The sequence below is a fragment of the Procambarus clarkii genome, chromosome 74 (genome assembly GCF_040958095.1).
Source record: "Procambarus clarkii isolate CNS0578487 chromosome 74, FALCON_Pclarkii_2.0, whole genome shotgun sequence".
NCBI classification, from domain to species: Eukaryota; Metazoa; Arthropoda; class Malacostraca; order Decapoda; family Cambaridae; genus Procambarus; species Procambarus clarkii.
Genome location: NC_091223.1, coordinates 11524209 through 11551953, shown reverse-complemented (window position 1 = coordinate 11551953; position 27745 = coordinate 11524209). Strand labels below are relative to the sequence as shown.

Below are 27745 nucleotides of genomic sequence, written 5' to 3'. Positions count from 1 at the left end.
TGGTCTATTAGAATTATTGTTGTTCCTTTACCACTCTTTTTGGATGGCTGGTAGGCATTGAATGAACAATGTTTTCTGGTCATGCGTCATCTTATCTAAAAGGTTTTTTAGGATATTCCAAGCTGGCAGGTCGTTTGCTCTAGCCCAGAGCAAATGGCCAGCTCTCAGTCCCGTGGTGTTACTCACTCCTGTACAAGCCGAATGAAATCTATTCTTACATATATAACATTCAATTCCCGTTGCCTTCGACTTTAGACATAAATCTGCTTTCAAGGCATAAACCCACCCCCGACCTGCTAGTATTATATCAGCCAAGAACTGCCGGTTGGATTGCTGGCAAGGGGGTCTGGGGCTCCCCCTTTCCCCTCTGGGGAAGGAGTGAGGGGTTACACAAATGGCGGCGTGACATCATGCTAATTTGCTAGCTTTCACTTGGAGAGTTTTGTCTACTCGTTCTGCTTTCGGTAACAATATTTTTACCAGAATAAGGGTTTGTTTTGGGGCGCCTACCTTTCTGGGTGCCAAACCCGGTCGATGGCAGAAATAGAATGCTTCCAACCACACGGGGGTTTCTAAAGGCCATTGCTCTTCGCACCTCTCTAAGGGGGCCAGGTTCTGGCTCATGGTCCATGGTAGGCAAAAACTCCGTGCACTTTGACTGATGCCAGAAAGCTAATAGTTACACATCAGCCTGGATAGCTCCGGGGAGCCGACGGGGCTTTCCCCAGAAAACAGGCCTTGTTTATCATATCAAGTAGCACTCTTCTGGCTGTTATGTACATTATTCTCATGATGACGAATGTGATGATGTATAACCATGAAGCAAAATGAAACGAAATTAATTCTTCATGTATTCTAAAACGGCTTCAAAAACACTGATTACTTCTGAGGATGTGTTGAAATAAATGTGAAAGTGCTCAAATATTTCCCTGTTATATTTTCTTCCATGGCTGCCATTATTACACTACTCATTGTCCTAATTTCTTTGTTACATACACACACACACACAATCACAATACAGTATATATTTTCAATAAAAAATGCTGAATTTTTAATGACAAATTCGGGAGTACTATTCTGGTAGTTGTGGAGTAATTGCTGCAAACAATAGCATATTCATTAATAAAAGTAATATCAGTATTGTAATATGGTCACACAATTTTATTTGCTAATAGTGTATTACTTCCTTGTATTAAAAAAGAGCAAGATACAAAGACATCTGACAGGCTTTGCCACAAATATATGTTAATAATGGGACTAATGTAATATCACTTTTAATAGAGATTATTAAATACATTAGTCTTCAGACAGGTACAATATACATCTACAAAATGCATTTCGTGACAAAAAATTATGATTCACTGGCCAAAACTGCAAAACTGCTATCAATGTAGAAGGTCACTTGGTGGGATATTATCACTTGGTGAAGTCACTAAAGAGATTAAATTCTCTGTTAAAAGTGACATGAAGTTCCACTTTTTGGTTACAGTGGATGGTCCAGGACTCCTCCAGCTCACAGTGATGATGGTCCATAAGTCTTCCAGCTCATGGTGATGATTGTGCAATGCAGCCAGTACTTACAGGTGTGTACTTGACCTGGCTGCTAGGGCTTCTACCTCCTTTGTTGCTGGTGATCTTGTTTGAAGGCCCTACGCACGAGGGCCCTGCCGGAGGACCACACTCGGGGTCAGAATCTGAACTTCCTGCTGGTGAAACTAGATGATCCTTAGCACCCCGGGACAGCTGTAGGCGCCGAAGAAACCTGCAATGAGACACCCAGACTTCAGCAGCCCTGCAAGAGAGAGAAGGAGGGAGTGAGGGGGAGGGAGGGAAGGAGAGTGGATGTAGCTACAGCGATGACAGGTGAGATTCAAGTTCTGCACTGAAGCCTAATTCTACATACACGAGTCTAACTGCTCACATCATATACAACACTTCAATACACACACATACTTTTGTCCAGACATGTGAAGACTTTTGTAGGAGTGCTACATGTTGCCTAAAGGATTAGGTAATGTTGCAGTGTGTGGTTGACGAGACTAGTGCAGAAGTAATACTGATATTGTTTCATATTATCTGGTCACAACAATTTCAATATTATAATGTCATGAAACTTTCATCATAGTGAGTTTCTAGACAAGATGAAACATGAACTACTTATATCAGAAATTAATCTCCAAGATCAGACAGCATAACCATTTTTTATGGTGATGGATACTGTTCACTAAACACAAGTACTATATAATTGTATGCATATCAGGATATTACCAATTTCACTGTCATTGAAGAATTTCCAGAGGGAAAAGGAGAGTTAGAGGCACTGCCTATGAATTATTTTTTACAGAACTTTCTTGTATGCCATTAAACAAACACAAATTAATATTACCTCTGAAGACTGAAAGTACAGTACAACAAAATTACTTTGTTAAACTTTAAAACTTTAAAAATTTAAATATGTAGCAAAAAATATATAGAAATCACTTTAAATACATATAAAATCTATAATTAAATTCTCAAAATATATTTGGTAAGAGTTTAGAGAGACATCGTTAGCCAATATGCAATTTACATGCATTGCACACTATGAATATACAGTACATCAAACATGCCATATCTAACAAAAAATTTTGGTATACTTTCTCTAACACCACCTCATGCAAGACTACATAGTATACAAATCTACTGCAACTTTTTTTTAGTTTTATTTATGCCTTTAGCCATAAGCTCGTATATGAACAGGAAAAACTACATGCTAGCATCCTCACAAAATTGAACTTACTCAACAGCCACAAGAGAGACAGAATTGAATGTAGGCTGCTCAAGAAGATGAAAGATTATGCTTGCATTGTAAATGCTATATTCTTTTAGAAAATAGATACATACACTCAACAGTGAAGACATCAAGAAGTTTTGTCATTTCAGCAGGAGGGTAATGGGATGAAATATCATTATTCAGGGTTCACCAAGACCAAAACTAACACCACCACTACCAATAATGCAACTCTCATAATGAACAATGTGCAACCATACCAGAATTTAAAAATATCGGAGAGGAAACTCTTCTACATACTTTATTTAGAGTCCTGTCAAGCTATTGAACATTAACAAATGAAACATATTAACACTGATACTTGTTGTGCGCTAAAGTTATCCAATAATAACTGGTTTTGTCACCCTGCTTCATGAATAATCATAGTTCAGTTATAATATTTCATCCTTTAGACGTTAGAGTATTCTTTGCTTGAAAGTCAGCAAGTTATTCAAATGTGGCTTCAGAGCACATAAACTACAAAAGAACCGCAATGCAAAAGATGACTGGAATGACACTAGAAGACAGTGGTGTTAGAGATATGATTACCACCTACAAAATTCTCAGAAATTAACCCTTACACTGCTCAGGGGTCCTGGGGACATTTACACCCCTGTGCGCAAGAAAAAAAAAATTCAAAATTTTTTTTTCATCTTCTAAAATGTTAATTTGTGTCCCCTGAGCATGGAAAAAATAAGAAAAAAATCGTAGGTGACATATTTTGGGCGCAATTGACTGAGGAAGTCTGGCAAAAAGTGGGCGTTGACAGAGTGGTCGTTAGACCCGGTCAGCGTCACCCGCGCTGACAGGTGGGAGTTGCCACAAAGATATTATTACCTAATTGTTTCAATGTCTCTGATTAATTTTGTCTTAGTTTTTTTGCAGTAATATTATTCAATAGTGTGTATTATAATATATTTATATAATAAAAGTGGTGAATAATTGCTATACTCAAAAGTCTGATGTGCATATTAGTGATTCAATTATTATGTTTATAAAACAAACAAATAGTTTTGCTGCTATTACACTCTATACACAGGTTATATATAAGTATCTGCATGTTTTGGTCACCATAACGAACCACTAAGTTGGTATTGAGAGTCGAAAAGCAACGAAGAGTAACCGCCACACACCAGCCAGCCACTCGCTGCAACTCCCTCAACACACGCACTAAACTTTCTTCCCCAACAATACCATTTGTGGTGTTATTACACTATATACAGACGTTATATATAAGTATGTATATATTTTGTTCACAACTGTACAGCTAAGCTGATATAGTTAGTTCAGGTACTAAGAGTCATCGCTATACACAGATGGCGGCTCCCTCATTCATTCAAGGTCAAATGCACTAAACTTTCTCCCCCAACAATACTGTTTGCAGTGTTATTACCCTATATACACATATTATATATAAGTATCTACATGTTTTATGCACCGTAACTGTACACCTAAGCTTGTAGTGTGCCCAAAGAGCATAGTGGCCACCCTCTAAACAGCTAGACAAATCATGCAGACGATGTCACCTCCGTCACCCAAATGGCTCCTCCCAGCATAATCCTTTTGCTGTTATTACACTAATACACACATTATATATAAGTATCTACCCCCATTTGTGTTCACCATAGAGAACCACTGACCTGGTATGGTGAATGCAAACAATAACAGGTGGCCACACAGTCAGTAAACGATGCTGTCTCCCTCCATCTCTCAGCATCACTCCTCCCACAGCGCTAATTATTACAACAATCCTGCTATTATCACAACCCTGGTTATTTATATCACAATCATGGGTTATCTGTAATATTGTCATCGCTAAATAATAACAATTATATATTTATTTTGACATTTTTTGGCAATGCTTTGGTCACAAGCTGAACAGCAATGCTGTTCGCTCATGCTGCGTGCGCCAGCCTTGGTTGCTCCAACAGTACTGTGCCTCTCACACCTGAGAATATTGCCCACGATTTTTTTTTTAAATGGCATCTGTTTACAAGAGCCTTGAGGAAGCTACTGTGAACCCCGTGTAGCCGCGGGCCATTTGTATCGGGCCTGGCACCCTATGGCGTATATATACTGTACCTACAATTTCCTCTCATCTTCTTTTTTTCATTCCATGTAACTGTTATCATTTTTTTTGTCTACAAATTTTGCAAGTATTTACCTACTTAAAATTTTCTTAGATTAAGGACCTGCCCGAAATGCTGCGCGTACTAGTGGCTTTACAAGACTAATTACCATATTATGTATCCTCACATTCCCAATGTACCTTCTTGTATATGCATAAATAAATAAATAAATAAATATACGCCATGCGCACCTTGGTACATGTTACTCAGGGCGTATATATACGCCATGCGCAGTTTAAGGGTTAACAGGGTCGATAGAGACAAACTATTTAGCACATGTAGTACAAAAAGAAGGGGGACAAGTGGAAACACAGTACCCAACCCAAATGAACCATAGAGATGTTAGAAAAAAATTTAAATGTCAGAAGTTAACAAATGGAATGCATTAAGAAGTTAGGTGGTGGAGGCAGACTCCATACACAGTTTAAAATGTAGATATGATAGAGTCCAATAGGTTTAGGAACCTATACACCAGTTGATTTACAGTTGAGAGGTGGGGCCAAAGTACCAAAGCTCAACCCCTGCAAAGTGTGAAGGTTTTCTTTAGCTCAAGCATAAGATAGTATTCACCAGAAATAGAAGCAGCACGAGACTATCTTCACGAAATGCATGATAAATGTAAGGCTGCCTTCACCCAAACCATATGAAACTTGAGGCTATCTTCATTTAACCCTCAAACTGCGCATATCATATATAAATGATATCAGTGACAAAACCGAAACCGCGCACATCATTTATATATGATTTCGTGTCTAGCGCTATAATTTAAACGCCCCGCCTGGGAGAGGGGCAGCTATAGTACAGCCACGACCGATAGTTGCCAGATGCCACCTAGAAAAAAAATCCAGGCCAACATTCTTGGGTGTTACAGCGTCAGTATTGAGCAAGCCACCAAGGCTGGTGCACGCAGTATGAGCTCACAGCACCGCTGTTCAGCTTGTGACCACAGCATCGCCTACAAATACCATAATATAAATGATACTGCTATTATTTAGCAGTGATAGTATTACTGAAGCCCCCTGACTGTGATAAAACTGACCATGATTCTGATAATAGCAGGATTGTGGTGATATTTATCGCTGTGCTCCATGGAGGGAGGAGTAAGGCTGTGGGAGGGAGGGTTGTGGCGTCGTTTTCTGACTGTGTGTGGCCACCATTTATTGACTGCACTCACCATACCAGCTTAGTGGTTCGCCATGGTGAACACAAATGTAGATACTTATATATAACGTGTGTATAGTGTGAGATAACAGCGAGAGGAGTAGGTTGGGAGCCGCCATTTTGGTGAGGGAGGAGCGTCGTCTGCACGACTTGGCATGTTTACTGATGGCCACTATGATCTTTCGGCACCATACTAGCTTATTTGTTCAGGTATGGTGAATAAAACAGGTAGATACTTATATATAATGTGTGTATATAGCGTAATAACACCACAAACAATATTGTTGGAGGACAAATATTAGTGTGTCTGGCCTTAAGGGCGGCCGCCGATCAGCTGTGTGAGTAGCTTCATCTTTGTGCCTTTACTCAACATACAAGCTTAGATGTACAGTTATGGTGAACAAAACATGTAAATACGTATATATAACGTCTGTGTATAGTGAATAAATACAGAAAGAGTATTGTGGGGGTGAATGAGGGTGAGTGAGGTGGTGTTGAGGGAGGGAGTGGCAGTGAGTGGCTCGCTGGTGTTTGGCGGTCACTCCTCGTTGCTTTTTGACTCACAAGACCAACTTAGTAGTTCGTTATGGTGTACAAAACATGCAGATACTTATATATAACCTGTGTATATAGTGTAACAACAGCAAAACTTTTTGTTTATTGTTTTATGAACATAATAATTGAATCACTAATATGCACACCATAATTTTGAGTACAGCGATGGTTCACACATTTTATAATATAAATATACCACAATTCACTGAATGGAATAATATTACTGCAAAAAAACTAAGAAAAAATCAATCAGAGACATTGAAATAATTAGGTAATACAGTAATATATTTGTGGCAACTGCCGTCTGACAGCTCGGGCGGAGTAGACCTCGTCTGGCGAAGGCTCTGCCAACGCCCCTTTTTTGCCACACTTCCCTACCCTATTGCGGCTAAAATATGCCACCTACGATTTTTTTGTTATTTTTTCCATGATCAGGGAAGAAAAATGAACACCTCTATAAGACGAAAGAATTTTTTGGATTTTATTTTTTTGTTGTGCCTGTGGGTGTGAATTCCATTTGGGCCCCTAGCGGTTTGAGGGTTAAGGCAGGTGCAGCATGAGGTTGTCTTTACATAAGGCAGGTGAATTGTGAAGTTGCTTCATTTCGGACTATGTGAGACATGAGATTGTCTTCATCTGGGCTATATGAGGTTGTCTTGACTTTTCACCTTCCTCTCCCATATCTTCATTATTCCTGTGACACACCGAGATGTCTATGCCTTTTAAATGTGTCCTGTATACATCTGAAACTTCTGAAAGGAATTCGAACAAATACACATAATGGTAAAGGGTCTCCAAGAAGAGAAAGCACACTATAAGCAGTTTTGCCACAGACCCAGGAGGCTGTGGAAGACCCTACAAACAAAATATTTGGTCTGAGAGAACAACAGGATTCCTGGCTTTCTGAATAGCCTTTAAAACCAACATAATACAGAATCTAAGAGGAGCCCAGGAGTTACAGCAACCATAGTGAAAGTCCCCCATTACGTATTATCCTTATACACACCATCTCCACTGCAGAATCAACTGAAGTGGAGTGCCTGCTGTAGAGTGGATATAGGATGTGCTTCTATCTTGGCAGCCTAAGTTTGAACCCCTTGCTGAGAGATCAATGACCAAAACTACTCATGAACAGCTTTCCTGACATTAAACAAAAATACCTTAGAGATGAATGTCATCTTTACATACTCATTTGGGAACTGTCAGCCCCAATAATCTAAATAGTGCCAATTATAAGACAATATATCTTTCAAGATGCCTGACAATGCACAAACAACAAGGTTTCATCAAAGAACAAATTTCTACACACAACCAGACAATCACCAGAGATATCCCGAACATCACAAATAATAGACTAATACAATGACAAAAGAAGATTAATAATTTTCAATAGCCAGGTCACATTTAGGTACATGTTATTATCCTCAAGACCAAGGCAAAACATCCAGCTCACACTGCCTCAGCCATCATGGTGGGCCCTGTGGTGCAGTAATAAAACTCTCCCCCCACTCTTCAAAATGTTCACTGCATGTACTTACAACCTGATGCAAGGTGTGTGTGGTGGTAGGCTGACTTAGGATCATGATTATAAGATTATCACTCTCACCAGGGCTCTTTAGGGGTTTCAAACAGTGCATAAATGTGTAGATTGTTATTACCCGAGTTTACCCAAGAGCCACTTACACTATTGGCCTCGACGAGGACAGAAAGCCGGTGGCCTGCTGACGGTCCCTACCATTTGCCTTGATTTTTTTCCAGCTGTACTTTAAAGGTTAACAGAGTTTTGGTATTTATGACTTATGTGGGTAGGCGGTTCCATGGGTTAATAACCCTGTGGGTGAAAAAGCATCTCCTGTTCTCAGTCCTACATTGTAGCTTGTTGAGCTTGAAATCTTTGATCCTTGTTTGTGTTACATCAACTTCCTCCAAATTGTTCAGTATTTTAAAAGTTTCAATAAGATCCACCCTCTCATGCCTGGTTTGTTAGCCCTGTGGCCCTGAACCATTCCTGATACATGAGTTGACTTAGCTCTGAAATGATTTTTTGTTGCCCAGTGTTGCATTTTTTTTTTTTTAAGACCAGTTATATCCTTCTGAAGATAAGGTCTAAATGCTTGGATACAGTAATAAAATGGGGACACACCAGAAATTTATACAATTGACTCACTACCTTCTTTTCTTTGAAGTCGAAGGTATGCTTGACTATTCTGAATGTTTGGTTAGCTTTCTGTGGGGAGCCCTGTCAGCTCCTTGGAGCTATCCAAACTGATATGTGCTACAGTATATTAGTTTGGGGTTATCAGTCACAGGAGTCCTTGTGTCTACCAGGGACCATGAGCCAGAACCTGGCCCATGTTCTCTGTGTGCTGGAACTGGGCTGTGGCAAAACTCCTCTTTATGGGATCATTAACTTCCTCAGGGCACCTGCAGTTCAGACTCTGATCTGAACTAGTTGCCTTTTACCTCTTTGCAAATACTGCACACTTGTACTCCATGTGAACTATATTGCATGGATGGGACCTTTGTAATGAGGTTTTTGAAATATTGGTTGTGGTGTAATGTAAACTTTTAGAACTCTCACCAAAACAAGCAGCTAGCCCTGCACATGTGCAGTATGTAGTGTATGTACCATGGGAGAACTGTCCCCTCTAAAAATACATAATCAAGTGCTAAACTATAATACAAACAAGATTCCAAGTACATTCTGTGATTGGAAAACATGTTGAAAATATGTATGGTAATTTTTTTTTTTTTTTTTTTTTTTTTTTTTGAGATATATACAAGAGTTGTTACATTCTTGTACAGCCACTAGTACGCGTAGCGTTTCGGGCAAGTCCTTAATCCTATGGTCCCTGGAATACGATCCCCTGCCGCGAAGAATCGTTTTTTTCATCCAAGTACACATTTTACTGTTGCGTTAAACAGAGGCTACAGTTAAGGAATTGCGCCCAGTAAATCCTCCCCGGCCAGGATACGAACCCATGACATAGCGCTCGCGGAACGCCAGGCGAGTGTCTTACCACTACACCACGGAGACAATGTAGAAAGCCAGTTCTAAACTTAATAATAAGAAATAAGATTTTACAGAAAAAAAAGGACACTGGATAGTTTGGCATGGTGGGTCAACATAAGCTAACTCTCATTCACTCTAGGTTGTGTTGTGAAACAAGGAGGTAACCCCAATGAGTGATAACCCTAAGTCAGACTAGTCCTCACATGTAGCTAAGCACAGTGACTAAATTTTGTATTTTAGTGCCATTATATTACAGTACAAGTGTAAGAATTACTTGTGGTTAAATGTTCCAGTGGTGTCTGGCAACTGTGCATAATTCTCACCGTGTGTGTGTTATGCTCAAGTTGTGCAGTACCAGTTCATATTACATCTCGTGTAATATTTGTTCGCCTACCATTCGCATTGTCACTTTGTAATGTTGCTGTAACAGTGGACTAGATCTAGTCAAGAACACTCTTAAGCACTGCACTGTGCAACGTGCCTGTAGGCACTCGATGGGTGGTGCACAACATGACTCAAGGAACTTATAGGTATAGCGTACAATTTAAAACTGGAGCGCGGTGACACAGGTACAAAATGAATGCCTGAGGGCCCCAGTGATCATCCACTATTTTGAAAAAAATCCCAGCATGCCCCGGAACTGTAGGGAGCATCAGTTTCAACAAAGTAACCATGTCTGACGCATCGTCTATGAGCTCCCGCTCCACGGTCAACCGCGGTCATGGAAAATGACTCTCTGAGGAAGAAATATGCGACACATTGTATTGATGATGGTGCCATGGATGATGATTTAGACTACGATCCAGAGAAAGACCTTACACAGAGGTCTGACACGAGTGAGGGAGAGACTGAGGTGGAGGAGGTCGCAAGTGTGTACAGTACACGCGCCTCGCCCGGCTTGCCTTGCCACCCTGAGTCAACACCACTAGAGTCACCACCACCATGTGTCTCCTCTGCTGCAAGTTTATTCAGTGACAGTACATGTGATGACTCATTCTCGGGCTTCAATAACATATACTCTGATACTATACCAGTACTGTTGATGACCCGAGTACGAGCAGCGATGGTGTTACTAGGCGGGGTTTTGCTGCCCCAGCAACATGCCGAGACAAGCGGCAGTGTGTCACGTGGCCAGAGGACAATGACAACAGAGTTCCCTCCGCATCAGGTGTTTGTGGTAAGCCTACACTGCACAGAACAGCCTCATCTCATGGCATACCTATACGCAGCTCTAGCACAAGACGACGGAGTCGTGTGTCTGGTGCTCATGATGGTGTTGGCCGTGGTGTTGGCACCAAAACCAAACTCCCGGGTGTACTTGTGTGGGAAGAATTGAGAGAGATTTGTCCCACAAATACCAACTTTTGATAGTACCGATGTTGGTGTGATACTGTTATTCCCCTATACAGGTGACAATATGACTGAAATCGACTGTTTCTTGGCCTATTTTGATAATGAATTCATGAACCATCTTGTGGCACAGACAGATATGCTCACAGCCTCACAGACACAGGCATTTTACCTGCCTCTCGCATGACACAATAGAAGGACACGACAAATGAGGAAATGTATGTGTTGCTTGCGTTGAGCTTGATAAAACATTCTGAGAAACACAGTCATCCAGGATTATTGGAGCAAAGACAGCCTTGTTCCATCACCCATGTTCAAAAGGTACATGTCACATGATAGAATTTTGTTGTTTCTCAGGTGCCTGCACTTTGAAAACAATGAAAATGAGGACAAACAGGACAGACTTTGGAAGGTGCAGAAGGTTTTTAAGTGATATGAGAGGCAAGTTCCATGACTATTTTGTACCAGGACAGAATGTGGTGATTGATGAATCGCTAGCCCTCTTCAAGGGACGACTTGCGTTCAAGCAGTACATCCCATTAAAGTGGCACCGGTTTGGACTCAAGTTTTTCGTGCTGTGCGACTGCGAGGCTGGTATCATTATGGACATGATACTGTATTCAGGTACAGATGTTGACATATCAGGTCAAGATCCACACTGGCAGTGTCGTCAAAACCCTCATGGAACCGTTGCTGAACAAGGGAGCATATACACTGTTCATGGCCAACTACTATACCAGCCCCTTGTTAACCAGATAACTCCTTGACCACATCACTGACGTATGTGGCACTGTGAAGGCCCATAGGAGGGAAATGCCAGTGTTTGGCATAGGTATTGCAGTGGCAGTGGGTGATTGCCAACTGTGAAAGTGTGACAAGAGGTTATCAGTGTGGTGGACGGAGAGACGCGAGGTTAATATGTTGACTACAATAAACACCGGTGCCATGTTGGACAGTGGCAAAGTGCACTTTCAAACACGCTTCCTAATATATAAACCCAATTGTGTCAGACTATAACATCAACATGCATCTAATAGATAAATGTGACATGATGCTCAGTGCCATCGAGTGCGTGCGTAAATTTTTGAAGTGGACGAAGAAATTCTTTTCCCACCTCATTGATGTTGCAGTGCTCAACTGTTTCAACATGTATCTCGTGAAATCAGGCAAGAGACCCCCGATACGAACATTTAGCTCTAATTTCACGACTGCTCGCGAAGTTTGGCACGGAGGGCTCTGTTGCAACACACGGGGTGCCAGCAACAATGCCACATGCAGTTCCAGACAGACTGAGGGGTAACAAGATGTCGTATGCCTGTGTTGTATGCAAGAACACTCAACGTAGAGAACGTAAGCGAAGATGCATCTCCACCAAGTGCATTAAGTGCAAATTCCATTATGCCCCGTCGACTGCTTCGCAGAATATCACACTCTGTCACACACTCACAGAGTTCTGTGTGTGTTGATGGTGAATGTATATAGTGTGTACAGTGTGTAAATATGTTATAAATATACATAAATAAACATGAAACATTGGACATATGTGCGATATATGTACACACACATGTGATGCATGTAACACAGTGTCTTGGGACAGTACGGATGTTCTACTGCCAGATTATTGTGTATGTGTTCAATATACATAGCACTGGCAAGAAAAGCAGTATAAATGCATTTGGAAATGCACAGAAAAAATGAACAAATAATTATTTGTGACAAATTGTGCATGTTGAAGTTGACGCGCGACTGCCTCCAAAAGTCTACACCACAGGAGACCACCAAATTGTAACGTCACATGCCATTTTCCGGACCCAACCGAGGCCAAAGTACATGTAAGTACAATTTCGATTTTTTCTACATATATGTGATCAGGGAAGGGTATTTAACATTTTTAAAAACAAAAAAAATTTGCCAACAATATAATTTCCTGCACACAAGGGGGTAGGAGCCATATTTGGAGCCCAAGCAGTGTGGTGGTTATTTATATTTTATATATATATATATATATATATATATATATATATATATATATATATATATATGTCGTACCTAGTAGCCAGAACGCACTTCTCAGCCTACTATGCAAGGCCCGATTTGCCTAGTAAGCCAAGTTTTCATGAATTAATGTTTTTTCGACTACCTAACCTACCTAACCTAACCTAACCTAACTTTTTCGGCTACCTAACCTAACCTAACCTATAAAGATAGGTTAGGTTAGGTTAGGTAGGGTTGGTTAGGTTCGGTCACATATCTAACTTAATTTTAACTCCAATAAAAAAAAATTGACTTCATACATAATGAAATGGGTAGCTTTATCATTTCATAAGAAAAAAAAATAAAGAAAATATATTAATTCATGAAAACTTGGCTTATTAGGCAAATCGGGCCTTGCATAGTAGGCTGAGAAGTGCGTTCTGGCTACTAGGTACGACATATATATATATATATATATATATATATATATATATATATATTATATATATATATATATATATATGTCGTACCTAGTAGCCAGAACGCACTTCTCAGCCTACTATGCAAGTCCCGATTTGCCTAATAAGCCAAGTTTTCATGAATTAATGTTTTTTCGACTACCTAACCTAACCTAACTTTTTCGGCTACCTAACCTAACCTAATCTATAAAGATAGGTTAGGTTAGGTTAGGTAGGGTTGGTTAGGTTCGGTCATATATCTACGTTAATTTTAACTCCAATAAAAAAAATTGACCTCATACATAATGAAATGGGTAGCTTTATCATTTCATAAGAAAAAAATTAGAGAAAATATATTAATTCAGGAAAACTTGGCTTATTAGGCAAATCGGGCCTTGCATAGTAGGCCGAGAAGTGCGTTCTGGCTACTAGGTACGACATATTATATATATATATATATATATATATATATATATATATATATATATATATATATATATATATATATATATATATATATATATATATTAGTATATTTTGGTAGCAGTCTTTCCTGTAGACATATATTATTAAATATGACCGAAAAAGTAAGATTAATAATTCTAACACGAATTTTCTCAATCTTTCGTACATTATGCTTCACTGTTGGAGGTAAATCAAAAATCACTTCTCCAAAATTCATTTTTATTTCTAGTCTGACGCGACACGGGCGCGTTTCGTAAAACTTATTACATTTTCAAAGACTTCACAAATACACAACTGATTAGAACTTGCGTTTCTCTGATTTTATATCTACATTTGAGTGAGGTGGGAAGGGTGATGTGGCATTAACACAAGACAGAACAATAGGGGATATTAATAGGGTATTAAAAGTATCAACACAAGACAGAACAGAAACAATGGGTATTGAATAGAAGTGTTTGTAGAAAGCCTATTGGTCCATATTTCTTGATGCTTCTATATTGGAGCGGAGTCTTGAGGTGGGTAGAATATAGTTGTGCAATAATTGGCTGTTGATTGCTGGTGTTGACTTCTTGATGTGTAGTGCCTCGCAAACGTCAAGCCGCCTGCTATCGCTGTATCTATCGATGATTTCTGTGTTGTTTACTAGGATTTCTCTGGCGATGGTTTGGTTATGGGAAGAGATTATATGTTCCTTAATGGAGCCCTGTTGCTTATGCATCGTTAAACGCCTAGAAAGAGATGTTGTTGTCTTGCCTATATACTGGGTTTTTTGGAGCTTACAGTCCCCAAGTGGGCATTTGAAGGCATAGACGACGTTAGTCTCTTTTAAAGCGTTCTGTTTTGTGTCTGGAGAGTTTCTCATGAGTAGGCTGGCCGTTTTTCTGGTTTTATAGTAAATCGTCAGTTGTATCCTCTGATTTTTGTCTGTAGGGATAACGTTTCTATTAACAATATCTTTCAGGACCCTTTCCTCCGTTTTATGAGCTGTGGAAAAGAAGTTCCTGTAAAATAGTCTAATAGGGGGTATAGGTGTTGTGTTAGTTGTCTCTTCGGAGGTTGCATGGCTTTTCACTTTCCTTCTTATGATGTCTTCGATGAAACCATTGGAGAAGCCGTTATTGACTAGGACCTGCCTTACCCTACAGAGTTCTACGTCGACTTGCTTCCATTCTGAGCTGTGGCTGAGAGCACGGTCGACGTATGCGTTAACAACACTCCTCTTGTACCTGTCAGGGCAGTCGCTGTTGGCATTTAGGCACATTCCTATGTTTGTTTCCTTAGTGTAGACTGCAGTGTGGAAACCTCCGCCCTTTTCCATGACTGTTACATCTAGAAAAGGCAGCTTCCCATCCTTTTCCGTCTCGTAAGTGAAACGCAGCACGGAACTCTGCTCAAATGCCTCCTTCAGCTCCTGCAGATGTCTGACATCAGGTACCTGTGTAAAAATGTCGTCAACATACCTGCAGTATATGGCCGGTTTCAAGTTCAACCAATGAACTTGAAACCGGCCATATACTGCAGGTATGTTGACGACATTTTTACACAGGTACCTGATGTCAGACATCTGCAGGAGCTGAAGGAGGCATTTGAGCAGAGTTCCGTGCTGCGTTTCACTTACGAGACGGAAAAGGATGGGAAGCTGCCTTTTCTAGATGTAACAGTCATGGAAAAGGGCGGAGGTTTCCACACTGCAGTCTACACTAAGGAAACAAACATAGGAATGTGCCTAAATGCCAACAGCGACTGCCCTGACAGGTACAAGAGGAGTGTTGTTAACGCATACGTCGACCGTGCTCTCAGCCACAGCTCAGAATGGAAGCAAGTCGACGTAGAACTCTGTAGGGTAAGGCAGGTCCTAGTCAATAACGGCTTCTCCAATGGTTTCATCGAAGACATCATAAGAAGGAAAGTGAAAAGCCATGCAACCTCCGAAGAGACAACTAACACAACACCTATACCCCCTATTAGACTATTTTACAGGAACTTCTTTTCCACAGCTCATAAAACGGAGGAAAGGGTCCTGAAAGATATTGTTAATAGAAACGTTATCCCTACAGACAAAAATCAGAGGATACAACTGACGATTTACTATAAAACCAGAAAAACGGCCAGCCTACTCATGAGAAACTCTCCAGACACAAAACAGAACGCTTTAAAAGAGACTAACGTCGTCTATGCCTTCAAATGCCCACTTGGGGACTGTAAGCTCCAAAAAACCCAGTATATAGGCAAGACAACAACATCTCTTTCTAGGCGTTTAACGATGCATAAGCAACAGGGCTCCATTAAGGAACATATAATCTCTTCCCATAACCAAACCATCGCCAGAGAAATCCTAGTAAACAACACAGAAATCATCGATAGATACAGCGATAGCAGGCGGCTTGACGTTTGCGAGGCACTACACATCAAGAAGTCAACACCAGCAATCAACAGCCAATTATTGCACAACTATATTCTACCCACCTCAAGACTCCGCTCCAATATAGAAGCATCAAGAAATATGGACCAATAGGCTTTCTACAAACACTTCTATTCAATACCCATTGTTTCTGTTCTGTCTTGTGTTGATACTTTTAATACCCTATTAATATCCCCTATTGTTCTGTCTTGTGTTAATGCCACATCACCCTTCCCACCTCACTCAAATGTAGATATAAAATCAGAGAAACGCAAGTTCTAATCAGTTGTGTATTTGTGAAGTCTTTGAAAATGTAATAAGTTTTACGAAACGCGCCCGTGTCGCGTCAGACTAGAAATAAAAATGAATTTTGGAGAAGTGATTTTTGATTTACCTCCAACAGTGAAGCGTAATGTACGAAAGATTGAGAAAATTCGTGTTAGAATTATTAATCTTACTTTTTCGGTCATATTTAATAATATATATATATATATATATATATATATATATATATATATATATATATATATATATATATATATATATATATATATATATATATATATATATATAAAACTGTCTGTGCCTCGGATAGTAATATGGCCTACTGTTTTAATGACCAGATCAGTACATAAGGTTCCAGTTACTGGTCTCCAAACTGGCTGTTAGAACCAGAAGAACACTAAATAAGAGGTCATTAAAACAAGTGGAAACTGTATTCTGATAGTAAGGGTTTTGATATTTGTATCCCTGCACAAAATACTGATGTCTATAACTGACTCAAAAACCCATACCTTTATAGTGGCAGATATGGGTATTGCTAAACAAAATTCTCTTTTATGGCGGACATTCGTGCTCTGAGGCGAGAGATCTACTGTTATGTCGTTGCAGCAAAGCCTCAGCTGTTTATTTTGTTGAGCTGACATGGGTGCTGGGACTGCAAGAGCATCTGCTGATTAGGGATTTAAATGTTGGCTGTATTGCTTCTCCCCACCATGTCACCTAGGTGTTCTAGGACAATTTGACAGGGTCATTAGATGCAAAGGAAGATAGGAAGGCTGACAAAGCAATCAGGGAGGCTGTACTGATACCAAGGTAGCCGAATCCAACAAGAAGACATGCTTGATTCCAACGCGTTATCAAGAGGAAGGTCGAGTACTTTTTCATATAGCATGAATTTCAGAAGAGTTATACTCACTGAAATTGGTGCTGCTGTGACATGGTAAATGCCAAACAAAGTAAGTTAGCTTTAGCAGGAATAGGCAGCTTGTAGAAAGCAATGTGAGCATTAATATTTTCAATTTATTTATTCATCCTCTAATTTAGATCAATGATTTTTTTTTTTACTTGAAATCAAGTACTATACATGCCATCACAGGATCCATTTTGTATGGCAGAAACTGCTTCTATTCCATCAATAATGAGCAAGTTGGAGGAGACTGTCATATTTGGCAGAGTAAAGGATAAGGCTTGGGTTAACTTCTTGGTCTTGAATTTTGCTGATGTTTTCTGGGAAGAATTAACCTCATTGTACCCAGTGCTCAAGGTAAAATTATTTTAAAGCATTGAATTCATCAGTTCTGTTATTAGAGTTAAATTAATTGTCAGTAAGACAAATTTGTCAACACTTAGCTCATGCAAAATTATAAAATTATAGGCCTATGATTCAGATGTTCCAGAGAGAACACGGCAGTTGTGTGATACCGTATATTGGTTTATAATATGTTAAATACCATGCAAAGTATTCCCTCTGAAGAATTACCAGTACAGATGCACACACCTGTTGATGCAGAGTTATCTGGCTAGGGCTGACACCTGACGTGGGTACTTTGGACGCAACATGAGACAAGGGACGCAACAAGCAGCAGGATTTTTCATAAAGACATAAAAAGCATTGCCATGTAGGTCTGGTTTCTATTTTAAGTGCTCTTAAGAATTACATCAGCACAAAGGTTCTGTGAAAATATGTACAAGTGCACTCAATTTTATACAGCAGATACCTAGTCTCTACTGCTCAAAGCAATGCAAATATTTAACAACAGGTGAGATGAACGATTTTATAACTACAGGAAGAGTGTTGAACACCTAGCTTACGGTTGCTACCAGAGTAAACGGTACAGATTACTAAGGACGGGAAACTGCAACATTGAGGGATATGCCAACCTGACTAGCATGAGAACAAGTTTCTCACAACCAAGTCCCATCATGGGCAGGGTGGGCGTGGGAGGAAATCTTTAGGCGGGCGTTGTGCTTCTTTCTGCCCGACACGGCAAGATGACAGAAAGGAAAGAGAAAGAATGCAATCAGTGAAGATAAGATGGTGTGGGAGTGATGGCATGCAAAAATGTTGGAGAAAATGGGCTACCAAATTTACATATAAACTGTTACATTTTGGAAAGAATACTTTAATAATATTACATATTTTATATATATATATATATATATATATATATATATATATATATATATATATATATATATATATATATATATATATATATATATATATATATATATATATGTCGTACCTAATAGCCAGAACGCACTTCTCAGCCTACTATGCAAGGCCCGAATTGCCTAATAAGCCAAGTTTTCTTGAATTAATATATTTTCTCTAATTTTTTTCTTATGAAATGATAAAGCTACCCATTTCATTATGTATGAGGTTAATTTTATTTTATTGGAGTTAAAGTTAACGTAGATATATGTCCGAACCTAACCAACCCTACCTAACCTAACCTAACCTATCTTTATAGGTTAGGTTAGGTTAGGTACCCGAAAAAGTTAGGTTAGGTTAGGTAGGTTAGGTAGTTGAAAAACAATTAATTCATGAAAACTTGCCCTATTAGGCAAATTGGGCCTTGCATAGTAGGCTGAGAAGTGCGTTCTGGCTATTAGGTACGACATTATATATATATATATATATATATATATATATATATATATATATATATATATATATATATATATATATATATATGTCGTACCTAATAGCCAGAACGCACTTCTCAGCCTACTATGCAAGGCCCGAATTGCCTAATAAGCCAAGTTTTCTTGAATTAATATATTTTCTCTAATTTTTTTCTTATGAAATGATAAAGCTACCCATTTCATTATGTATGAGGTTAATTTTAGTCTATTGGAGTTAAAGTTAACGTAGATATATGTCCGAACCTAACCAACCCTACCTAACCTAACCTAACCTATCTTTATAGGTTAGGTTAGGTTAGGTACCCGAAAAAGTTAGGTTAGGTTAGGTAGGTTAGGTAGTTGAAAAACAATTAATTCATGAAAACTTGCCCTATTAGGCAAATTGGGCCTTGCATAGTAGGCTGAGAAGTGCGTTCTGGCTATTAGGTACGACATTATATATATATATATATATATATATATATATATGTCGTACCTAATAGCCAGAACGCACTTCTCAGCCTACTATGCAAGGCCCGAATTGCCTAATAAGCCAAGTTTTCTTGAATTAATATATTTTCTCTAATTTTTTTCTTATGAAATGATAAAGCTACCCATTTCATTATGTATGAGGTTAATTTTATTTTATTGGAGTTAAAGTTAACGTAGATATATGTCCGAACCTAACCAACCCTACCTAACCTAACCTAACCTATCTTTATAGGTTAGGTTAGGTTAGGTACCCGAAAAAGTTAGGTTAGGTTAGGTAGGTTAGGTAGTTGAAAAACAATTAATCCATGAAAACTTGCCCTATTAGGCAAATTGGGCCTTGCATAGTAGGCTGAGAAGTGCGTTCTGGCTATTAGGTACGACATATATATATATATATATATATATATATATATATATATATATATATATATATATATATATATATATATATATATATATATATATATATATATATATATATATAATATATTATATATATATAATATATATATATATAATATATTATATAATATATTATATATATATAATATATATATATATATATAATATATATATATATATATATATATATATATATATATATATATATATATATATATATATATATATATATATATGTCGTACCTAGTAGCCAGAACGCAGTTCTCAGCCTACTATGCAAGGCCCGATTTGCCTAATAAGCCAAGTTTTCATGAATTAATTGTTTTTGGACTACCTAACCTACCTAACCTAACCTAACCTAACTTTTTCGGCTACCCAACCTAACCTAACCCATAAAGATAGGTTAGGTTAGGTTAGGTAGGGTTGGTTAGGTTCGGTCATATATCTACGTTAATTTTACCTCCAATAAAAAAAAATTGACCTCATACATAAAGAAATGGGAAGGTTTTTCATTTCATAAGAAAAAAATGAGAAAATATATTAATTCAGGAAAACTTGGCTTATTAGGCAAATCGGGCCTTGCATAGTAGGCCGAGAAGTGCATTCTGGCTACTAGGTACGACATATTATATATATATATATATATATATATATATATATATATATATATATATATATATATATATATATATATATATATATATATATATATATATATATATATGTATGTATGTCGTACTTAGTAACCAGAACGCACTTCTCGGCCTACTGTGCAAGGCCCGATTTGCCTAATAAGCCAAGTTTTCCTGAATTTATATATTTTTCTAATTTTTTTCTTATGAAATGATAAAGGTATCCATTTCATTATGTATGAGTTAATTTTCTTAAATTTGAGTTAAAACTAACGTAGATATATGACCAAACCTAACCAACCCAACCTAACCTATCTTAACCTAACCTAAACTAACACAACTAAGTCAATAATGTATGTTTCTAATATATTAATAATAATTAAAATAAACTAATTGGAAGCAATTTATTGAAAATAAAGAAAATCACTCGGCCTATTAGGCAAATCGGGCCTTGCATAGTAGGCCGAGAAGTGCGTTCTGGCTACTGGGTACGACATATATATAATATGTCCTACCTAGTAGCCAGAACGCATTTCTCGACCTACTATGCAAGGCCCGATTTGCCTAATAGGCCGAGTGATTTTTGTTATTTTCAATAAATTGTTTACAGTTGGTTTAGTTTAAATATTTTTATTATATTATATTAAGAACATAAATTATTGATTTAGTTATGTTGGTTTAAGTTAGGTTAAGATAGGTTAGGTAGGGTAGGTTGGGTTCAGTCATATATCTCCGTTAGTTTTAACTCAAATTTAAAAAACCCAGCGTTGAATGTAATGAAACGCCATTTTCTGGGTGAGACCCGGAGGCTCCCCGGAGCTTTTACCAGGCTGACATGCTAATGTCAGACTTTGGCATCAGTCATGTGTATGGAGTTCTAGGGCCTACCGTGGACCACGGCCAGAACCTGGCCCCCGCAGAGAGGCAAGGGGAGCAATGGCCTATAGAAACCCCCATGTGGTTGGAAGCATTCTATGTCTGCCATCGACCGGGTCAAGCATCCAGAAAGGTAAGCATTCCAAAACAAACCCCTATTCTGGTTAAAATTGCTACCTAAAGCTGAACTAGTGGATAGAACTCCCCAATAGAAAACAAGCAAACTAGTATGACATCACACGTCACCGCGCCGCTGTCTGCACAGCTCCCCCCCTCCCCAGGTGGGGGAAGGGGGAGCCCCAGACCTCCCACACCGGCTATCCACCCATCAGTTCTGAGGCTGGATGTCAAAACACGTGAAAAACCGCCGACCGGAGGGAGGGAGGGTTGCCGGGGAGCCTCCGGGTCTCACCCAGAAAATAGCGTTTCATTACATTCAACGCTGGTTTTCTGGGGGGAGCCCCATCGGCTTCCCGGAGCTAACTACCCACAGAGGAAGGTCAAAGGGACGGAACCGGGAGGCGGACACCACACACCCCCCCACGGAAGCAAGACAACCGGCAGCAAACGCCAACCCAAGGCACCACAGCCCCGAAAAGTCCCGGGAACAACACGAGAACAATGAGCAGCACGGCTCCCGTACGAACACCGAAGATCCATGCCTGAATGACCGCAAGGACACGTCGCGCAGACGGCAGCGAGAGCAGCGAAGCCACAAACGCCACGGGCATGGGGGAAGAACACAGGCAGCTTAGCCACAAGAACACGGCTGACAACCCGGGACACCATCACCCGCAAACCGGGAAGAACAGAACCGGATCAACGCAAAACGTGCCCCGGACACACATGCCGTGGCACGCAAATAACAGCGGAGGGCCGCCACTGAACACAAAACACGACACACCTCCGGCCCGACCAACCAAGAATCAACAAACCAAGGACCCCTCCAGAACGCAGCAGCCCCACCCTGAGCCAGAAAAGATGGAGACTGCTGCCACCGAACAACCAAAACGCTAAAACCGAAGGAGCAAGAAAACTCAGCGACCCGACCCCCAGAGGAAAATGCCAAAAGGAAAAAAGAGCCAACGAAAAAACAAACCGGAACCGAAGGGGCACTACCAACCGAGGAGAAGACAGAGCACGCTGACCAGAGACCAGGATGGTGCAAGTGGCGCACAAACAGGCCGGAGGTGAAACAACACATGAGACAGCTTACTAATGGTTCAGAAGCAACACCAAGACTGAAAGCAAGCCGAAGCGGCTCCGCCAGCGCCGCACGAAAAGAGGCGACAGTATGTGGCAAGACGACGGCCCCCAACCCCCACCAGAAAACCCAGCCGACGCTAACAAGTGCAGCCACCTAAGAAGGGACAGGAAAAGGAAGGACCGCCAAAATACCCCATACTGCCGCCAAGAGAAGTACGCAGGTGGGACACCTACCACGAAGCCACCCGACCACCAACCGGAGGCGAGACCACAAGGCAGAACGTAAGCAGCCACGTCAAGGCCCCTCCGAGCCCAGGAAAAGGCGGAGCCGCGGGAAGATCTCGGGCGCGACCACCGAAACCCAGGCGGCACAACGAGATGGAACTTCTGCCGAACAGAAAACTCCCCAAAGCAAGCAAGCAAGCAAGCCTGCCAAGAGTTCAGAAACGACGGGTCCGACGCGAGACATCGCAAGACCCCGTAAGCCAGGAAACTGAAGAAGGCGGAAGGGTTACCGCCAGAAACAGTACCTGAACCAAGGGGTACGAGCAACTGCAACAGACTGAGACAAAGAAGCACACCACATGACACAGGCTGAAAGAACGCCCAAGAAGCCAAGGAACGCACGCAGAACACCCCTGCGGTAGAGTTGGAAACAAGAGAACGCACAAGGAAAGGAAGCGGTGGAAACCGAGCCCCCCCCCCCCCACACACACACACACACAGCAGGAAGTGCAGGCAAAAACCTACCAAAGGAGATGCCAGGAAAACGACTGGGAAGAAGCAGGATGAAAGAGCTGAAGCACAAAACCCCCAGGAAACAACCAGGGGTGGACAATCACGCAGGGACAGAAAAATCCCACGCACATGAGAGGGCCAAGCCAGGGACCCGAAGACCACGAAAAACAACAAGCAAACCCCCACACGCAAACCCTAGGCACAAAACAGCAGAAAAGTGCCACACCACAACCGGACACAGAAACAAGGACATGCCACCGCAAAACACGTTACCAATGCACACGTGCAGCAGCAGCAACAGGCACCACCGCAACATGCAACATGTAAATAGCAACTCGCTTCTGCAAAGGCAGAGAATGGAGCAGGCAGACCCCAGACATGGCCAACGTAGACACGACAAAACCCAGCAGGCCCAGTAACCTGCACACCAGGTGACCAACGGCGGAGAACCCCACTCGATACCTGCTGGATGGGGTACTGGGAGCTCATGTACACCCCAAGCCTGGCCCGAGGCTAGGCTAGACCGGCCAGAGGGTGGCCCACCAGGCAGGTGCTTGGAGCGGTCCGCAGGCCCACATACCCCCTACAACCAGGATGGGCCGGAACTTCTATTCGAAAACAGGCTAGTGTGCCCTGGAAGTCCACGGATGTACTGGCAATATGGTTTATGCTTGCAAGTAGGTTGTGTAACAATCGCAGACCTCTGATGGTTGTACAGTGTTCCCCGATTGTGCCTATAGCACCACTGCACTCCACTGGTACTATCCCGGAAGTTCTTCCAGATAGGCGGGATTCAAGAGCCAGAGCTCAAACCCTGCAAGCACAACCAGGAGAGCCCTACCAGGTGAGAGCAGAACCAGCACCACAACCCACACACCTCATAACACAAAAAAAGGTGGGTCCCCTGAATGACTCTAGCATGGGTTGGACATGCACATGAGTGGGACTGGAAGGGTTGAAAAAAGGGACAGGCACTGGTGTGCGAACGGTCTCAGTCGTACAGAAATATACCTAAAGAAAGACAGGTATATAAACAACTCCGCATCCAGCACCCGGTCAAAAAACGCCAGACCGCAGAAACTCACCTGTCGAACGGAGGCACGAATGTGACAACCCAACAGTGCCCAGAATATCCTGGGAGCACTGCCAGGTGAAGAAGCCAGAGCCGAACACGCAGGAGAGCAGGGTAGAGGCGAAGGAGGCGGCCCACACCCATGACACAGGGAAAACCTCTGCGTCCGCCCCACAGCTGGAAATCAGGACACCCCCGGAGCGAAGGGGCACATACCACAGCAAGGGAGAAGAGCAAGAGGTGAAGCACCTGAGCAAAAAAGGGCGCAAAACACCAGCACTGAAACACACCACCCAGACCAAAACAAACTCCACGGCGCATGCGCATGACACGCTGGCTGAACTGCACAACCCGCACTGCGGGAAGGCGCCAACCAGGACAACCGCACTAGAAAAGTAGCCAAAAGAGGAAGCAGGAACAACAAAACCGGCCAGTGAAGCGAAGACAGAGCCCAAAAGGGTACCCAACCGAGCCATAAGAAGCCCAACAGGTCGACGAGTGGCCCAACCGGGCTACTGGCCACAAGCAGCCCAACCGGGCTACAAGTAGCTCAAAGCGGCGACTCGGACGAGGAGCCGACAGACATTCCAATAATGCAGGAAGCAGCGAAAACCATCCCGAACCCTCGAGAACACAGAAGCCAACACTAGTCCCGAAGGCACACAAAGGCGCAGGCGCACCCGAGACCAGAAGTCACGTTGAACCCCAAGAACGGGGAAACATGACAAAGACACCGTCCCAAAAAGAGGGGAGGAAGCATCCACCTACAGGACGGAACCAACCGACTCAAAGGCCAAGGAATTGAGCCCGGGGAGGGGCCGACGCCCAACAACACGTACAGCGAGTGGGGAGGAAAGACCCCACTCCGCGTAACCACAAGCCCCGCCTAGAGGGGGAGAAAAACCCCCGCGGGGTCCTACGGGGCCAAGGCCCCCCAAGTTAGCCCTTCCCCAGCCCCGGGGCCGAGCCGTCCCCCCCCAAAGCCCCGGCTGTACCAGAAAACCGGGGCAGCCGCGAAAACACTAAGGAAGGGAGCCCACTGGCAGACTCTTACAACACGGCTGGAGGAACAAGCTCAAATGCCCCCGTCACTACCCTGGAAGGGGAAGTCCCCGAGACTGCCCGAGTCTCAATACCATCAAACCCCACCCCGATCCTACAGACGGTAAGGAACCGGATGCAGCCAGGAAGGGGGGATCCAGGGGAAAGACAAGGGGGCGTGGAAGGAACCGAAGCAACCAACACCCCCAAGTCCCAACACGAACCAAAACGGGACAGCCCCAGTGCTCCTGGGGAGCAAACAACGAGAGCATTGCCACCACCAAGGCTCAAAGTGCAATGCCCCTGCTGCCCGCACCCACTTAGTCAGCACAACTGGGTAACCGAGCCACAACGAGTAACAAAACTCGCAGGACTCCGGGTCGAAGGTGTCACCGACCTCACAGGCAGCAGACGGAGGAAAAACAGAGTCACCCCGAGACAGGAGGTGAGAGCAACCCTCAAACTCGCTGGAATCGAGGGGGGACTCTGGGGTCACATCCATCGGACCCGCGCGCCCCCAGGGGTTTCCCAGGGTCCCGAGCGTTTACTATAAGAGGACTCGCTCTCAGGTAATCCCAGGCAGGGTATTGCTAACCAGCGCCCAAAGCTACCAAACAACTTACTAAGAGCTGAACCCCCGGGACGTGTACATTCACGGGGACCTAGCAGGGGGTACCACCAGAAAATACTCAGAACTCAAGGGACACAAGGGGCAAGAACGAAGGCAGGCCCCCCACCAGGTAGATAAAAAAAAAAAAAAAAAAAAAAAAAAAAAAACCTGCAAGAGGACAGCTTACCCAAGCGGAACAGAGCTGGCCGCCATGATTGGTAAAGACAAGCTGCACAGTATCCTGCGCCCCACCAGTGCAAAACTGCCCCTTACCCTAAGGCGAATAAGATAGACAGAACACCCGAGCACACAAAGAGCGGCCGAAAACCAAGCAGTAAACGGTCCAGCAGGGGCAGGACCCCAAGGAACTTGTGGAAGGTGGCCCCAAGCCCCAAGGGCAGTACTTACAGGGCACCTAGGGAAGGGAACCCTAGGCGCATGCAGCCCGAGTACTGGAGACTCACTCCCGGCTCATGCACCACCTAGAAGACAAGACACCACACTCTAGGTATAGTGCTGAAACAACTACTGGAGCCGAAGCACATAACCGGTGCCTATAGCATCAGCCAAAGAACTGATGGGTGGATAGCCGGCGTGGGAGGTCTGGGGCTCCCCCTTCCGCCTCCCGGGGAGGGGGGAGCTGCGCAGACAGCAGAGCGATGACGTGTGACGTCATACTAGTTTGCTTGTTTTCTATTGGGGAGTTCAATCCACTAGTTCGGCTTTAGGTAGCAATTTTAACCAGAATAGAGGTTTGTTTTGGAATGCTTACCTTTCTGGATGCTTGACCCGGTCGATGGCAGACATAGAATGCTTCCAACCACACGGGGGTTTCTATAGGCCATTGCTCCCCTTGCCTCTCTGAGGGGGCCACGTTCTGGCTGTGGTTCCCGGTAGGTCCGAGAACTCAATACACATGACTGATGCCAAAGTCTGACATTAGCATATCAGCCTGGTTAAAGCTCCGGGGAGCCAACAGGGCTCCCCCCAGAAAATTAACTCGTACATAATGAAATGGATAGCTTTATCATTTCATAGGAAAAAAATTATAAAAATAAATAAACTCTGGAAAACTTGGCTTATTAGGCAAATCGGGCCTTGCATAGTAGGCTGAGTACAGTACTGCGTTCTGGCTACTAGGTACAACATATATGTATATTATATAATATATATATATATATATATATATATATATATATATATATATATATATATATATATATATATATGTCGTACCTAGTAGCCAGAACGCACTTCTCAGCCTACTATGCAAGGCCCGATTTGCCTAATAAGCCTAGTTTTTATGAATTAATGTTTTTACGACTACCTAACCTACCTAACCTAACCTAACGTTTTCGGCTACCTAACCTAACCTAACCTATAAACATAGGTTAGGTTAGGTTAGGTTAGGTAGGGTTGGTTAAGTTCGGTCATATATCTACATTAATTTT

At 42.0% G+C, this 27745-nt stretch overlaps 1 protein-coding gene across 12 annotated transcripts in view; it reads right to left on the bottom strand.

Moving 5' to 3' along the window:
* Positions 1–1261: 1261 nt before the first annotated feature.
* Positions 1262–27745, bottom strand: part of LOC123767372 (uncharacterized) — a 648238-nt gene continuing 621754 nt past the window's right edge. For 6 of the 12 annotated variants that reach the window (XM_069312920.1, XM_069312923.1, XM_069312921.1 and 3 more), the window contains one exon: positions 1262–1792. In XM_069312920.1, the coding sequence (XP_069169021.1) occupies positions 1546–1792 (247 nt within the window). In that variant the 3' untranslated portion in view covers positions 1262–1545. Of the gene's footprint in view, positions 1793–18478; positions 18573–27745 lie in introns of those variants that run through there. The other 6 variants (XM_069312926.1, XM_069312924.1, XM_069312922.1 and 3 more) reach the window with 6 other exon arrangements.